Raw genomic sequence first — 17739 nt, forward strand, 5'->3', positions numbered from 1 at the left:
GCAGAAATGCCTTCTGGAACATGTGAACTTTTATGAGCCTTAATAACAAACTGGTATGCCATCTGTAAATATGAATAAAACTGTTCAATTAGGAGCCTTCCTGCTAGTCACGATTGGCTGAGATAATGAGTGGGCTGGACATGCCGAGAGATGAGTTCTGATTGGTCTGCCATGTAACAGGCTTCTGTCTATAATATGAGCTGGTCAGTATGTGTAGGTAATCCTTTCTAATGCTGCTTTTAATAAAGACATCACGTAGTAGAACTGCATCAGTGTTGCTCTCCACTTTCTGGAGGACCTTTCTGCAATCAAACGCCTGAATTTTCTCCATCTCCTTAGGTTTCATCCTAAGGAGATGGAGAAAATTCAGGCGTTTGATTGCAAATATGCAGATGGAGTCAAAAAGAGAAGACACAGAAGGCTGTTGTATAAAACAGCTGTCTCCGGATTACATCTTCAAACTAAGTGCAAACATGGCATCTGTGACAGAGAGGGAGAAGCATCCATCCATGTACACAGGTAAGATAGTCTAGCTAGCTACATTTTCAGATATCGCACGTTTCTAATTTTGTCAGAAAGTCATTTTAATTTCACGTTAAAGTGTACTGTTAGCTAGCTAATGTTACATGTATGATCTGTGTAGTAATATTATTCATATATCAGAGTAATTTGCATTGCTAGTTATAGCCTTGTTAGCTAGCTAACATTAAACCTGGTTGGTTAGCTACCTGCATATTCATGCAGGGTAGTAACGTTATGAGTTGGGATTATGGTTCATTGTTTAGCTAGCTAGCCAGCTGCTAGCTACATGTCTAGACAAAAGACTCCACTATGCAACTAACCATTTCAATAGAATGTTTATGATGTCACTGCGACAACTGTCGATAGACGCAGCAGGTACATTTGCTCTGGTTATCTACTCTGACTTCAGAGCACTCTCGTCTGTGTGCCAGAGAGCAGAATAACTGACAAATGTACGAACGCTCAACACCCGTTGAAGATGGCCGGTGTCAGTAAACGTTGGCAAAAAAGCGTAATTCAATTGTTGCCAGCAGCACAGTTGCAGTCACCAACGCTCTGGATAACATGAAAACAGCCTAACCAGCTCTGCTAGGGAGAGTAAAATGATCAGAGTGAGCTGTTCTCTCATTTGTTTCTGGAAGTAGCTAGCAAGCTAGCCAACTTTAGCCAGTCAGCTTGGGTGCTTGACTGCTGCTGTTAGGACAGAACACTCGGATCAACTCTACTCCTCGGCCAGAGCATCCAGTGTGCACTCTGAACGCTTCGAGAGCGAATCACTCTGAATTTACGAGCGGCCAATCTGACAACGCTCTGAGGTTACGAAAGCCCAGAGCACACTCTGGCACTCCAGATTACATTTACAAACACACCCGTAGTATAAACCAGCCTTTAGTCTTGAAATCTTTGGCTGTTTAGTACATGGCCTCACATGTGAATCCTTAAAGAGATGGGTGGGTAATGAAATATATGATATGAAATATGAGAGAGAGAGAGAGAGAGAGATGGAGAGAGAGAGGGGAGGAGAGTGATGGAGAGAGAGAGGGGAGGAGAGGAGAGATGGAGAGAGAGAGGGGAGGAGAGAGATGGAGAGAGAGAGAGGGGGAGGAGAGAGAGAGAGAGAGAGAGACAGAGAGACAGAGAGACAGAGAGACAGAGAGGAGAGAGAGAGAGAGAGAGAGGAGGGAGGAGAGAGAGAGAGAGGGGGAGGAGAGGAGGGAGAGAGAGAGGGGAGGAGAGGAGAGAGAGAGAGGGGAGGAGAGGAGAGAGAGAGGGGAGGAGAGGAGGAGAGGAGAGAGAGAGGGGAGGAGAGGAGAGAGATGGAGAGAGAGAGGGGAGGAGAGAGATGGAGAGAGAGAGAGGGGGAGGAGAGAGATGGAGAGAGAGGGGGAGGAGAAAGATGGAGAGAGCGAGGGGGGAAAGATGGAGAGAGCGAGGGGGGAAGAGAGAGATGGGAGAGAGAGAGAGAGGGGAGGAGAGAGATGGAGAGAGAGAGGGGGAAGAGAGAGATGGAGAGAGAGGGGAGGATAGAGATGGAGAGAGGGGGAGGAGAGAGATGAGAGAGGGGAGGAGAGAGATGGAGAGAGAGAGAGAGGGGGAGGAGAGAGATGGAGAGAGAATGAGGGTGAATTACCTGTGCACTGAGCATTTCCACCCAGGTTTGAGTCCCAAATGGCCACCTATTCCCTATAGTGTGCACTACTTTGTGCCCTCGTCAAAAGTAGTGTACTATGTAGGGAACAGGGTGCCATTTGGGACGTAACCTATCAGTAAGTAGTGAGATATAAAAGCAGTCCATATCAATGCCAGGAAGCGTTGAGTTCCGAACAGTGTTGTTGACCTGTTGGCGCCATGCCATCTGCTGCATGTGAAAAACAATGTCCTACTTTAGCTACTAGTGAGAGAGAGAAATATTATCTCTCAGTACCGTATACCAGTGTGTATATCTCAGTACTGTATACCAGTGTGTATATCTCAGTACTGTATACCAGTGTATATATCTCAGTACTGTATACCAGTCCAGTGTATATCTCAGTACTGTATACCAGTGTATATATCTCAGTACTGTATACCAGTCCAGTGGATATCTCAGTACTGTATACCAGTGTGTATATCTCAGTACTGTATACCAGTGTGTATATCTCAGTACCGTATACCAGTGTATATATCTCAGTACTGTATACCAGTGATTATATCTCAGTACTGTATACCAGTGATTATATCTCAGTACTGTATACCAGTGTGTATATCTCAGTACCGTATACCAGTGTATATATCTCAGTACTGTATACCAGTGATTATATCTCAGTACTGTATACCAGTGTGTATATCTCAGTACTGTATACCAGTGTATATATCTCAGTGTATATATCTCAGTACTGTATACCAGTGTGTATATCTCAGTACTGTATACCAGTCCAGTGTATATATATCTCAGTACTGTATACCAGTGATTATATCTCCGTACTGTATACCAGTGTGTATATCTCAGTACCGTATACCAGTGTATATATCTCAGTACTGTATACCAGTGATTATATCTCAGTACTGTATACCAGTGATTATATCTCAGTACTGTATACCAGTGTGTATATCTCAGTACCGTATACCAGTGTATATATCTCAGTACTGTATACCAGTGATTATATCTCAGTACTGTATACCAGTGTGTATATCTCAGTACTGTATACCAGTGTATATATCTCAGTGTATATATCTCAGTACTGTATACCAGTGTGTATATCTCAGTACTGTATACCAGTCCAGTGTATATCTCAGTACTGTATACCAGTGATTATATCTCAGTACTGTATACCAGTGATTATATCTCAGTACTGTATACCAGTGTGTATATCTCAGTACCGTATACCAGTGTATATATCTCAGTACTGTATACCAGTGATTATATCTCAGTACTGTATACCAGTGTGTATATCTCAGTACTGTATACCAGTGTGTATATCTCAGTACTGTATACCAGTGTGTATATCTCAGTACTGTATACCAGTCCAGTGTATATATCTCAGTACTGTATACCAGTGTATATATCTCAGTACTGTATACCAGTCCAGTGTATATATCTCAGTACTGTATACCAGTGTGTATATCTCAGTACTGTATACCAGTGATTATATCTCAGTACTGTATACAAGTGATTATGTCTCAGTACTGTATACCAGTCCAGTGTATATATCTCAGTACTGTATACCAGTGTATATATCTCAGTACTGTATACCAGTGTATATATCTCAGTATATATACATCTCAGTACTGTATACCAGTCCAGTGTATATATCTCAGTACCGTATACCAGTGTATATATCTCGGTACTATATACCAGTGTATATATCTCAGTATATATATCTCAGATTGGCCTTTTAGATCAGAATGAATAAAAGGATATGAACAGGGGGACCTGATCCTTGATCAGGACTCCTTCTCTCTGAATACAAGGGGGAAAAGAGAGAGAGAGAGAGAACTAGAGTGAGGTAGTGGGAACAGACAGAGAGAGGGAGAGAGAGAGAATGAACTACAGGACAAAATACAAACCCTCCAACCCAAAAAGGCCTGTGGTGAAATGATAAAATATACAGACCACAAATTCCAATTGGCTATACTTAAACTTTTTAACATTATCCCCAATATTTGGAAACAAGGACCGATCACCCCAATCCACAAAAGTGGAGACAAATTTGACCTCAATAACTACTGTGGGATATGCGTCAACAGCAACCTTGGAAAAATCCTCTGCATTATCATTAACAGCAGACTCATACATTTCCTCAGTGAAAACAATGTACTGAGCAAATGTCAATTTGGCTTTTTACCAAATTACCGTAGAACAGACCACGTATTCACCCTGCACACTCTAACTGACAAACAAACAAACCAAAACAAAGGCAAAGTCTTCTCATGCTTTGTGGATTTCAAAAAAGCTTTCGACTCAATTTGGCATGAGGGTCTGCTATACAAATTGATGGAAATTGGTGTTGGGGGAGAAACATACGACATTATGAAATCCATGTAAACAAACAACAAGTGTGCTGTTAAAATTGGTAAAAAACACACACATTTCTTCCCAAAGGGCCGTGGGGTGAGACAGGGATGCAGCTTAAGCCCCACCCTCTTCAACAAATTGGCAAGGGCACTAGAACAGTCTGCAGCACCCGGCCTCACCCTACTAGAATCTGAAGTCAAATGTCTACTGTTTGCTGATGATCTGGTGCTTCAGTCCCCAACCAAGGAGGGCCTACAGCAGCACCTAGATCTTCTGCACAGATTCTGTCAGACCTGGTCCCTGACAATAAATCTCACTAAGACCAAAATAATGGTGTTCCAAAAAAGGTCCATTCGCCAGGACCACAAATACAAATTACATCTAGACACCGTTGCCGTAGATCACACAAAAAACGACACATACCTTGGCCTAAACATCAGTGCCACAGGTAACTTCCACAAAGCTGTGAACGATCTGAGAGACAAGGCAAGAAGGGCCTTCTATGCCATCAAAAGGAACATAAAATTTGACATACCAATTAGGATCTGGCTAAAAATACTTGAATCAGTTATAGAACTCATTGCCCTTTATGGTTGTGAGGTCTGGGTTCCACTCACCAACCAAGAATTCACAAAATGGGACAAACACCAAATTGAGACTCTGCATGCAGAATTCTGCAAAAATATCCCTCGTGTACAACGTAAAACACCAAATAATGCATGCAGAGCAGAATTAGGCCGATACCCACTAATTAAGCGATTCCCAAACATTTCATAACAAAGCCATCACCTACAGAGAGATGAACCTGGAGAAGAGTCCCCTAAGCAAGCTGGTCCTGGGGCTCTGTTCACAAACACAAACAGACCCCACAGAGCCCCAGGACAGCAACACAATTAGAACCAACCAAGTCATGAGAAAACTAAAAGAGAATTACTTGACACATTGGAAAGAATTAACAAAAAAAACTGAGCAAACTAGAATGCTATTTGGCCCTAAACAGAGAGGACACAGTGGCAGAATACCTGACCACTGTGACTGACCCAAACTTAAGGAAAGCTTTGACTATGTACAGACTCAGTGAGCATAGCCTTGCTATTGAGAAAGGCCACCGTAGGCAGACCTGGCTCTCAAGAGAAGACAGGCTATGTGCACACTGCCCACAAAATGAGGTGGAAACTGAGCTGTACTTCCTAACCTCCTGCTAAATATATGACCATATTAGAGACATATTTCGCTCAGATTACACAGATCCACAAAGTAAAATACCACAGTGTGCCATCACAGCAGCAAGATTTGTAACCTGTTGCCACAAGAAAAGGGCAACCAGTGAACAACAGACACCATTGTAAATACAACCCATATTTATGTTGATTTAATTTCCCTTTTGTACTTTAACTATTTGCACATCGTTACAGCATTGTACACTGCTCAAAAAAATAAAGGGAACACTTAAACAACACAATGTAACTTCAAGTCAATCACACTTCTGTGAAATCAAACTGTCCACATACATTTCACATACTGTTGTGCAAATGGAATAGACAACAGGTGGAAATTATAGGCAATAAGCAAGACACCCCAAATAAAGGAGTGGTTCTGCAGGTGGTGACCACGGACCACTTCTCAGTTCCTATGCTTCCTGGCTGATGTTTTAGTCACTTTTGAATGCTGGCGGTGCTTTCACTCTAGTGGTAGCATGAGACGGAGTCTACAACCCACACAAGTGTCTCAGGTAGTGCAGCTCATCCAGGATGGCACATCAATGCGAGCTGTGGCAAGAAGGTTTGCTGTGTCTGTCAGCGTAGTGTCCAGAGCATGGAGGCGCTACCAGGAGACAGGCCAGTACATCAGGAAACGTGGAGGAGGCCGTAGGAGGGCAACAACCCAGCAGCAGGACCGCTACCTCCGCCATTGTGCAAGGAGGAGCAGGAGGAGCACTGCCAGAGCCCTGCAAAATGACCTCCAGCAGGCCACAAATGTGCATGTGTCTGCTCAAATGGTCAGAAACAGACTCCATGAGGGTGGTATGAGGGCCCGACGTCCACAGGTGGGGGTTGTGCTTACAGCCCAACACCGTGCAGGACGTTTGGCATTTGCCAGAGAACACCAAGATTGGCAAATTCGCCACTGGCGCCCTGTGCTCTTCACAGATGAAAGCAGGTTCACACTGAGCACGTGACAGACGTGACAGAGTCTGGAGATGCCGTGGAGAACGTTCTGCTGCCTGCAACATCCTCCAGCATGACCGGTTTGGCGGTGGGTCAGTCATGGTGTGGGGTGGCATTTCTTTGGGGGGCCGCACAGACCTCCATGTGCTCGCCAGAGGTAGCCTGACTGCCATTAGGTACCGAGATGAGATCCTCAGACCCCTTGTGAGACCATATGCTGGTGCGGTTGGCCCTGGGTTCCTCCTAATGCAAGACAATGCTAGACCTCATGTGGCTGGAGTGTGTCAGCAGTTCCTGCAAGAGGAAGGCATTGATGCTATGGACTGGCCCGCCCGTTCTCCAGACCTGAATCCAATTGAGCACATCTGGGACATCATGTCTCGCTCCATCCACCAACGCCACGTTGCACCACAGACTGTCCAGGAGTTGGCGGATGCTTTAGTCCAGGTCTGGGAGGAGATCCCTCAGGAGACCATCCGCCACCTCATCAGGAGCATGCCCAGGCATTGTAGGGAGGTCATACAGGCACGTGGAGGCCACACACACTACTGAGCCTCATTTTGACTTGTTTTAAGGACATTACATCAAAGTTGGATCAGCCTGTAGTGTGGTTTTCCACTTTAATTTTGAGTGTGACTCCAAATCCAGACCGCCATGGGTTGATAAATTGGATTTCCATTGATTATTTTTGTGTGATTTTGTTGTCAACACATTCAACTATGTAAAGAAAAAAAGTATTTAATAAGATTATTTATTTCATTCAGATCTAGGATGTGTTGTTTAAGTGTTCCCTTTATTTTTTTGAGCAGTGTATATAGGCATAATATGACATTTGAAATGTCTTTATACTTTTGGAACTTCTGTGAGTGTAATGTTTTCTGTTAATTTTTGTTTAATTTCACTTTTGTTTATTATCTACTTCACTTGCTTTGGCAATGTAAACATATGTTTCCCATGCCAATAAAGCCCCTTGAATTGAATTGAATTGAATTGAATTGAATGATGCACAAAGACAGACAGACAGACAGACAGACAGACAGACAGATAGACAGACAGACAGACAGACAGACAGACAGACAGACAGACAGACAGACAGACAGACAGATAGATAGATAGATAGATAGATAGATAGATAGATAGATAGATAGATAGATAGATAGATAGATAGATAGATAGATAGATAGATAGATAGATAGATAGATAGATAGATAGATAGATAGATAGATAGATAGATAGATAGATAGATAGATAGATAGATAGATAGATAGATAGATGTAAGGGGAAGAAAGAGAAAGAGAGAGAAACAGAGGGTGAGGTAGGGGGAACAGAGAGAGAGAGAGAGAGAGAGAGGTAAGGGGGAGAAAGATAGAGAGAGAGAAACAGAGGGTGAGGTAGGGGGAAGAGAGAGAGAGAGGTAAGAGGAAGAAAGATAGAGAGAGAGAAACAGAGGGTGAGGTAGGGGGAAGAGAGAGAGAGAGAGAGAGAGAGAGAGGGTGAGGTAGGGGGAACAGAGAGAGAGAGGGACAGAGAGAGAGAGAACTAGAGGGTGAGGTAGGAGGAACAGAGAGAGAGAGAGAGAGAGAGAGAGAACAGAGCAGTGTAGAACAGAACAGAGCAGAGCAGAGAATAACAGAACAAAGCAGAATAGAGCAGAGTAGAGCAGCTTCCTGGTGTAACTGTATACCTCCACAGAAACAACAAAAGAACACAGCCCTGTGTGGTGCATCAGATGACAGGTGGTACAGTCTAACAGTAGGTTACAGTGTAAACACAACACAATGACAGATACATGAGAGAGAAGAGAAAGAGGTAGAGGAGTTGGGGGGATGGGAGGAGTGTGTGTGTGTGTGTGTGTGTGTGTGTGTGTGTGTGTGTGTGTGTGTGTGTGTGTGTACAGTATAATGTCTTACCTGTCCCAGGTCCAGGGTAACGTTGACCTCATTAAACTCTGTGCTGCGGGAGAGAGGAGGACTCTGCCACCATCTCTCTGTACCATCGATGGCATTGGTGATGGGGTGGGCTCTGTCACTATCCCCCATGGCGCAGGTATCACAGTACTGACCCTGAGGACGCACAGACCACTGAGTTAGGAGTTTAGGGAGGGATCATACAGCATCATTCACTTATTGACTTCAATCCTTCCTTATCACAGAACTAACCAAGACAATGACCTCAATGGAGGATTGACGAGAATTCTCTGGCGAACTTATGCTTCTAAAACAACAAGTCTAACGGTTTAATTCTCTATCTCTCTCATTTCAATTCAAGGCGCTTTATTGGCATGGGAAACATATGTTTACATTGCCAAAGCAAGTGAAGTAGATAAATAAACAAAAAGTGGAATAAACAATTTTAAAAAAATGAGCAGTAAACATTATACTCACAAAAGTATCAAGGGAACAGACATTTGAAATGTCATTTGATAGTGTTGTAACGATGTGCAAATACAGCGGCAAGAAAAAGTATGTGAACCCATTGGAATTACCTGGATTTCTACATAAATTGGTCATAACATTTGATCTGATCATCATCTAAGTCACAACAACAAGACAAACATAGTGTGCTTAAACTAATAACACACAAATGAATTGTATTTTTCTTGTCTATGTTGAATACATCATTCAAACATTCACCAGTGTAGGTTAGAAAAAGGATGTGAACCCCAAGCCTAATGACTTCTCTAAAAGCTAATTGGAGTCAGGAGTCAGCTAACCTGGAGTCCAATCAATGAGACGAGATTGGAGATGTTGGTTAGCGCTGCCTTGACCTATAAAAAACACTCACAAAATGTACGTTTGCTATTCACAAGAAGCATTGCCTGATGTGAACCATGCCTCGAACAAAAGAGATCTCAGAAGACCTAAGATTAAGAATTGTTGACTTGCATAAAGCTGGAAAAGGTTACAAAAGTATCTCTAAAAGCCTTGATGTTCATCAGTCCACGGTAAGACAAATTGTCTATAAGTGGATAAAGTTCAGCACTGTTGCTGCTCTCCCTGGGAGTGGCCGTCCTGCAAATATGACTGCAAGAGCACAGTGCAGAATGCTCAGTGAGGTTAAGAAGAATCCTAGAGTGTCAGCTAAAGACTTGCAGAAATCTCTGGAAGATGCTAACATCTCTGTTGACGAGTCTACGATACGTAAAACACTAAACAAGAATGGTGTTCATGGGAGGACACCATAGAAGAAGCCCCTGCTGTCCAAAAAAAACATTGCTGTAAAATATTCTGTGGACAGATGAAACTACAGTTGGGTTGTTTGGAAGGAACACACAACACTGTGTGTGGAGAAAAAAAGGCACAGCACACCAACATCAAAACCTCGTTCCAACTGTAAAGTATGGTGGAGGGAGCATCATGGTTTGGGGCTGCTTTGCTGCCTCAGGGCCTGGACAGCTTGCTATCACTGACGGAAAAATGGATTCCCAAGTTTATCGACAGTTTGCAGGAGAATGTAAGGCTATCTGTCTGCCAATTGAAGCTCAACAGAAGTTGGGTGATGCAACAGGACAACGACTCAAAACACAGAAGTAAATCAGCAAAGGAATGGCTTCAACAGAGGAAAATACGCCTTCTGCAGTGGCCCAGTCAAAGTCCTGACCTCAACCCGATTGAGATGCTGTGGCATGAACTCAAGAGAGCAGTTCACACCAGACATCCCAAGAATATTGCTGAACTGAAACAGTTTTTTTTAAAGAAAATGGTCCAAAATTCCTCCTGACCGTTGTGCAGGTCTGATCCACAACTACAGAAAACGTTTGGTTGAGGTTATTGCTGCCAAAGGAGGGTCAACCAGTTATTAAATCCAAGGGTTCACATACTTTTCCCACTCTGCACTGTGAATGTTTACACGGTGTGTTCAATAAAGACATGAAAATGTATAATTGTTTGTGTGTTATTTAGTTTAATCAGACTGTGTTTGTCTTATTGTTGTGACTTAGATGAAGATCAGACTAAATTTGATGACCAATTTTTTCAGAAATCCAGGTAATTCCAAAGGGTTCACATACTTTTTCTTGCCACTGTAGTTAATTTGCACATCGGGATTCTAGTGAAAACACTGTCAGAGATTTGATTTAATCTGTTTCTGTGTCTCTCTGTGTCTCTCTGTGTCTCTGTCTCTTTCTCTGTGTCTTACAGCCACTTAGTTGGCCCATCTATAAGGTAACATTTTAACATTAAACTTCAGTTGTTGCCGACGCATCGTTGTTACCTTATCGTCTATATTTTTTAATTCTATTGAATAACCTCAAACAAATAATCTGTCAACACAACCTGTTTCTATAATCTGGTGCAGAAGACTAAAGTCTTCAGTTCAGTCCTGTGAAATCGGCTAGTCTGGAGCATCTGTTGCAGAATGTAACCTATTTTTTTTTTCTTTGACATAAAAGTTATACACTACATGACCAAATGTATGTGGACACCTGCTCGTACGAGCATCTCATTCCAATAATATGGAGTTGGTCCCCCCTTTGCTATAACAGCCTCCATTCTTCTAGGAAGGCTTTCCACTAGATGTTGGAACATTGCTGCTATAACAGCCTCCACTCTTCTGGGAAGGCTTTCCACTAGATGTTGGAACATTGCTGCTATAACAGCCTCCACTCTTCTGGGAAGGCTTTCCACTAGATGTTGGAACATTGCTGAGGGGACTTGCTTCCATTCAGCCATGAGCATTAGTGAGGTCAGGCACTGATGTTGGGCGATTAGGCCTGGCTCGCAATCAGCGTTCCAATTCATCCCAAAGGTGTTCGATGGGGTTGAGGTCAGGGCTTTGTGCAGGCCAGTCAAGTTCTTCCACACCGATCTCGACAAAACATTTCTGTATAGACCTCGCTTTGTGCACGGGTATTGTCATGCTGAAACAGGAAAACTGTTGCCACAAAGTTGGAAGCACCAAATCGTCTATAATGTCATTGTTTCCTGTAGCGTTAAGATTTCCCTTCACTGAAACTAAGGGGCCCGAACCATGAAAAACAGCCCCAGACCATTATTCCTTGTCCACCAAACTTTACAGTTGGCAATATGCATTGGGGCAGGTATTGTGCTCCTGGCATCCGCCAAACCCAGATTTGTCGGTGAGACTGCCAGATGGTGAAGCTTGATTCATCACTCCAGAGAACACATTGCCACTGCTCCAGAGTCCAATGGCGGTGAGCTTTACACCACTCCAGCCGACGCTTGGCATTGGACATGGTGATCTTAGGCTTGTGTGCGGCTGCTCGGCCACGGAAACCCATTTCATGAAGCTCTTGACAAACAGTTCTTGTGTTGACGTTTCTTCCAGAGGCAGTTTGGAACTCTCACAATATTTATGCGCTACCCGCTTCAGCACTCGGTGGTCCCGTTCTGTGAGCTTGTGGAGCCTACCACTATGACGGTGCCACGTTGAAAGTCACTGTGCTCTTCAGTATGGCCATTCTACTGCCAATGTTTGTCTGTGGAGATTGCATGGCTGTGTATTTGAAATAGCCAAATCCACTAATTTGAAGCGGTGTCAACATACTTTTGTATATATAATGTATTTCATAAAGCAGCCGTCAGTCAGTCATGTCCAGAGAGAGAGAGAGAGAGAGAGAGAGAGAGAGAGAGAGAGAGAGAGAGAGAGAGAGAGAGAGAGAGAGAGAGAGAGAGAGAATGAGCCTGAATTACCGGTGCACTGAACATTTCCACCCAGGTTTGAGTCCCAAATGGCCACCTATTCCCTATAGTGTGCACTACTTTGTGCCCTGGTCAAAAGTAGTGTACTATGTAGGGAACAGGGTGCCATTTGGAACCCTGTCTTCTGTACCACTGGGTCATATCTCAATAACCCAGCACCAATAACCCTGCACCAATAACCCAGCATCAATAACCCAGCACCATGTCATAGGCGTCGTAAGGATTGGACCAAAACGCAGCGGGTAAAGTGCTCATCTTCTTTCTTTATTAAAGAAAACACTTAAACAAAATAAACTGACGACGAAAACAGTCCAGTAAGGTGCACAGACTATACTGGAAACAACCACCCACAAAACACAAGAGAAAACAAACCCCAACTAAATATGGCCTCCAATTAGAGAGAACGACAACCAGCTGCCTCTAATTGGAGGTCATTGCCAAAAACCCAACATGGAAATAGAAAACTAGATAAACACATAGAAATAGATAACATAGAACATAAACCAAAATAAACCGAAACACACAAAAACAAACACCCCCTGCCACTGCCTAACCCACACCCTGACCAAACTACAATAACAAATAACCCCTTTTACTGGTCAGGACGTGACACACCAATAACCCAGCATCAATAACCCAGCACCAATAACCCGGCACCAATAACCCGGCACCAATAACCCGGCATCAATAACCCGGCACCAATAACCCGGCACCAATAACCCGGCACCAATAACCCGGCACCAACAACCCGGCACCAATAACCCGGCATCAATAACCCGGCACCAATAACCCGGCACCAATAACCCGGCATCAATAACCCGGCATCAATAACCCGGCACCAATAACCCGGCACCAATAACCCGGCACCAATAACCCAGCATCAATAACCCAGCACCAATAACCCAGCACCAACAACACAACATTGCTCTTTGTTAAAACAAAACAACCCAACTCGGTGACCCAGTGCCTGCAACCCAGCAGATGGGTCAAACAAGCCAGTATTTTATTTAGAGTGCAGGGAATTAGTTCTAGAACAGAACATTCCAGGAACAGTTTCTCTATCATTTGCATATCCTTTGAATGTTCTAGAATTTAGTATAGAATGGACCTTTTAGTTCCTTACTGGTGACCGTTTCTAGACGCAGTACGAGCACTCCCTCCCCACCTCGTCCCCTCCCCGTCCCAAGGCCTTTTCTCTCTATGTGAGCGTTCCAAATGGCATCCTATTCCCTTTAAAGCGCACTATTTCTGACCAGGGGCAGGGCCCATAAGGGTCTGGTTAAAAAGTTGTGCGTTATATAGTGAAAAAGGGGCCGAAATAAGGTTACCAAATTTCCTCTTGGATGAAATCCCTGCCAAAATGCTACTGCTGCGTGCTCGGATTTGAATCATGTTTGCACATTTCACTGAATACCTGTGTTTATTGTTTTTTTTATTTCACCTTTATTTAACCAGGTAGGCCAGTTGAGAACAAGTTCTCATTTACAATTGCGACCTGGCCAAGATAAAGCAAAGCAGTTCGACACAAACAACAACACAAAGTTACAGGTGTAGCTTCAGTTTCTAAGAACTGTGTTACATCTTGCCTGAACTGATTTGGGGAAATGATTCTCTGTGAAAGCTACTAACATCCTGCCCATTTAACACCGGTCGGTCCCAGTCACCACCTTCTGTTTCCAAATGAAGGCTACCCAGCGGCGATGGGTTTCACCGGGCTACACGGCGATGGGTTTCACCGGGCTACCCGGCGATGGGTTTCACCGGGCTACACGGCGATGGGTTTCACCGGGCTACACGGCGATGGGTTTCACCGGGCTACCCGGCGACGGGTTTCACCGGGCTACACGGCGATGGGTTTCACCGGGCTACCCAGCAATGGGTTTCACCGGGCTACACGGCAATGGGTTTCACCGGGCTACACGGCGGCGATGGGTTTCACCGGGCTACCCGGTGAAGGGTTTCACCAGGTGGGTTCCCTTATTTCTGCTTGTTCTTGGGAAGCACCCAGTTTTCATAACACTTTTACTATGGTTGTTGCAACAGTGCCTAATCTCAGATCTCATCATGTGGTTATGTTGTACAAACATTACAGCATCGTGGTTGGGTTCTAATAATAAACATACGTAGCATTATAGCATCGTGGTTGGGTTCTAATAATAAACATACGTAGCATTATATCTAAACACAGCAAATGTTTGATTCCGGCGCTCAGCGCTCCGTGCTTTACTGAAACATGTCAAATTCCACTCATACATATAGTGATGAGGTCATCATTACACCTCGTCATACTGTACCAATACATATAGTGGTGAGGTCATCATTACACCTCGTCATACTGTACCAATACATATAGCGGTGAGGTCATCATTACACCTCGTCATACTGTACCAATACATATAGCGGTGAGGTCATCATTACACCTCGTCATACTGTACCAATACATATAGCGGTGAGGTCATCATTACACCTCGTCATACTGTACCAATACATATAGCGGTGAGGTCATCATTACACCTCGTCATACTGTACCAATACATATAGCGGTGAGGTCATCATTACACCTCGTCATACTGTACCAATACATATAGCGGTGAGGTCATTATTACACCTCGTCATACTGTACCAATACATATAGCGGTGAGGTCATCATTACACCTCGTCATACTGTACCAATACATATAGCGGTGAGGTCATCATTACACCTCGTCATACTGTACCAATACATATAGCGGTGAGGTCATCATTACACCTCGTCATACTGTACCAATACATATAGTGGTGAGGTCATCATTACACCTCGTCATACTGTACCAATACATATAGTGGTGAGTTCATCATTACACCTCGTCATACTGTACCAATACATATAGTGGTGAGGTCATCATTACACCTCGTCATACTGTACCAATACATATAGTGGTGAGGTCATCATTACACCTCGTCATACTGTACCAATACATATAGTGGTGAGGTCATCATTACACCTCGTCATACTGTACCAATACATATAGTGGTGAGGTCATCATTACAACTCGTCATACTGTACCAATACATATAGAGGTGAGGTCATCATTACACCTCGTCATACTGTACCAATACATATAGTGGTGAGGTCATCATTACACCTCGTCATACTGTACCAATACATATAGTGATGAGGTCATCATTACACCTCGTCATACTGTACCAATATAGATAGCGGTGAGGTCATCATTACACCTCGTCATACTGTACCAATACATATAGCGGTGAAGTCATCATTACACCTCGTCATACTGTACCAATACATATAGCGGTGAGGTCATTCATCATCTGTTTCCCAGGAGCATTCCTCAGAGATGAGGCCATACTCCCAAACTAGTTAATAAAATGCCATGTTGTATTCAGTTTCTGTTGTTCATTCAATTAAGCCTGTAGTCTATTGAACTGTTGTAGCCCATCAAACCCAAAATAGAAGCTTGTTTTACTGCAATGTTTGTACACAAAGCAAATGTAAACAAGCACTATACAGCCTCAAAACGTGGTAAAAAAAACTATAACGTTGATGGTCATGGACGGTCATTCTTTGCAGCCATAGATCTGTCTATTCATTTGAGAGCGGTTACATTTCGCCAGGCCCCATCATCCCGCAGCTTTTTTTTTACCAATACAGGAGCTGGGATTCGTTTCGTTATTGTTTCTAATGCTGATTTCCCGATTTAACGTATGTGTAGCTACCCATCTCTTTCAGAGACTACGGGTAGGCTGATTAACGAAGTTAATAACGAAGTTTATAACTGATTCATGTCATTCATAAAGTCTCCTATCTCCGCAACACAACACCACTGTCGCTTGATGCAGCGCTCACCGCACGGATCACTCACTCCGAGGCATGTGGAAACAGGTGTTAAAGAAAGTGCATAAAATAGCATACCCTATACTTCTTTAAATGTTATGCTAATAATGCTCATTTAAAAGTAGGCTGTTTTGTTGTAGCCTAGTTTAAAGTTAGTCAATAAAATAATACAGGTTGCATAAAACGTGTATTGCCCCGTTACCAATGCCTGACTTGATTTTAATGAAGCAAAAACTATAAAAACGTATTTAAAATTCTTACCTGGATGGTTTGACTCGGGTCCCCTGACACTGGCCCTCCGACCAGCTTGCAGTACAAGTCATGTATCGACCGCCCATTGTCCCCTTCTCCGCAGGTCGCTGTCGCCGTGACTTTGGTCCCTTCTGCTAGGTTAAAATAAGGTGGGTGCAGGCTGTAGCCATTCCCCCGGTTAGTTGGTAGCTCCTGGCCCTGCGCCGAGAGGCCGCAGATTAGCGGACATAACAGCAGCAAAACAAGCCGCGTAGGGCCGCCAGCCGTCAGGGACAGAGTCACCAACACCGGTCCCTTCGCCATCGTCACCTGCCTGTGTTCTGCTGCAGTTCGTTAGATAAATAGACGACTGGGCTAGAGAAAAATAACCGACAAAAACTAATAGCAATTAAACTACAATAAATCGATATGATAAACTTTACTGATTTATTATTACAAAGTAGACATCGGTGGTAAAGCGATAGAACATAGGTCAACGGTTAGCTCTGAATCATTGAGCCGTGGAGAGCTGTCTGTGCGCTGAAGCCTGTTGCTGTGGTGGCTGTCTCTGGCTTGGGCGGACACCTCCTCTGTGCTGAGCTCTATTCTGTTCTCTCTCCCTCCCTCCCTCCCTCCATCCCCTCCTCCCTCTCTTTCTGCCGGTGTGGCTGAACCGGGATAGCTCAATGCCACGGGTTACTGTAGGGAATATGATGCGTCAGTCTGTACAAAACTCAACCTGGTCTCAGAGCATTTCTCATTATTCTGTATGTAAATCCGAGACACTCCATTTAGTATGATATGCTGCGTTTGGTGTGGTATGTATTCATTTGTGGATGTCCATCATCCATTTAGTATATGTTACTAATTACAAACCGTATTATATGTTACGAATTTGCAAAAAACGTATGTTATGTTACGAATTCTAGCTAGGTGCTAACATTAGCTAGCTCACTAATTTTTTCATTTACATTTAAGTCATTTAGCAGACGCTCTTATCCAGAGCGACTTACAAATTGGTGGATTCACCTTATGATATCCAGTGGAACAACTACTTTACAATAGTACATCTAAATCTTTAGCTAGGCTAGGGTTTAAGGTTAAGTTTAGGAGTTAGATTAAATTATTGAGGTTAGAGGCAAGGGTTAGCTAACATGCTAAGTAGTTGCAAAGTAGCAAAAAAATTGTAAGTATATGAAAAGTTGCAACAAAAAAAGTAAAATTGTCCATAATGAGATTTACCTCGCAACCTTTCGGTTGCTAGACATTGGATTTATATGCCCACCCATCCACCTTTAAAATACTACTTAAGTCATTTTTGGGGGTTTA

The 17739-nt window shown here is 43.5% G+C and overlaps 1 protein-coding gene across 3 annotated transcripts in view; it reads right to left on the minus strand.

Moving 5' to 3' along the window:
- The window catches only part of LOC106572912 (laminin subunit alpha-5), a 243676-nt gene extending 226656 nt beyond the window's left edge, over positions 1 to 17020 (minus strand). For 2 of the 3 annotated variants that reach the window (XM_045696499.1, XM_045696498.1), the window contains exons 1-2: positions 16441 to 17017; positions 8595 to 8747 (exon numbers count right to left, since the gene is read on the minus strand). In XM_045696499.1, coding sequence (XP_045552455.1) covers positions 8595 to 8747; positions 16441 to 16734 — 447 coding nt within the window. In that variant the 5' untranslated portion in view covers positions 16735 to 17017. Of the gene's footprint in view, positions 1 to 8594; positions 8748 to 16440 lie in introns of all 3 variants that reach the window. The other variant, XM_045696500.1, reaches the window with a different exon arrangement.
- Positions 17021 to 17739: the final 719 nt, after the last annotated feature.

Source organism: Salmo salar, chromosome ssa15 (genome assembly GCF_905237065.1).
Source record: "Salmo salar chromosome ssa15, Ssal_v3.1, whole genome shotgun sequence".
NCBI classification, from domain to species: Eukaryota; Metazoa; Chordata; class Actinopteri; order Salmoniformes; family Salmonidae; genus Salmo; species Salmo salar.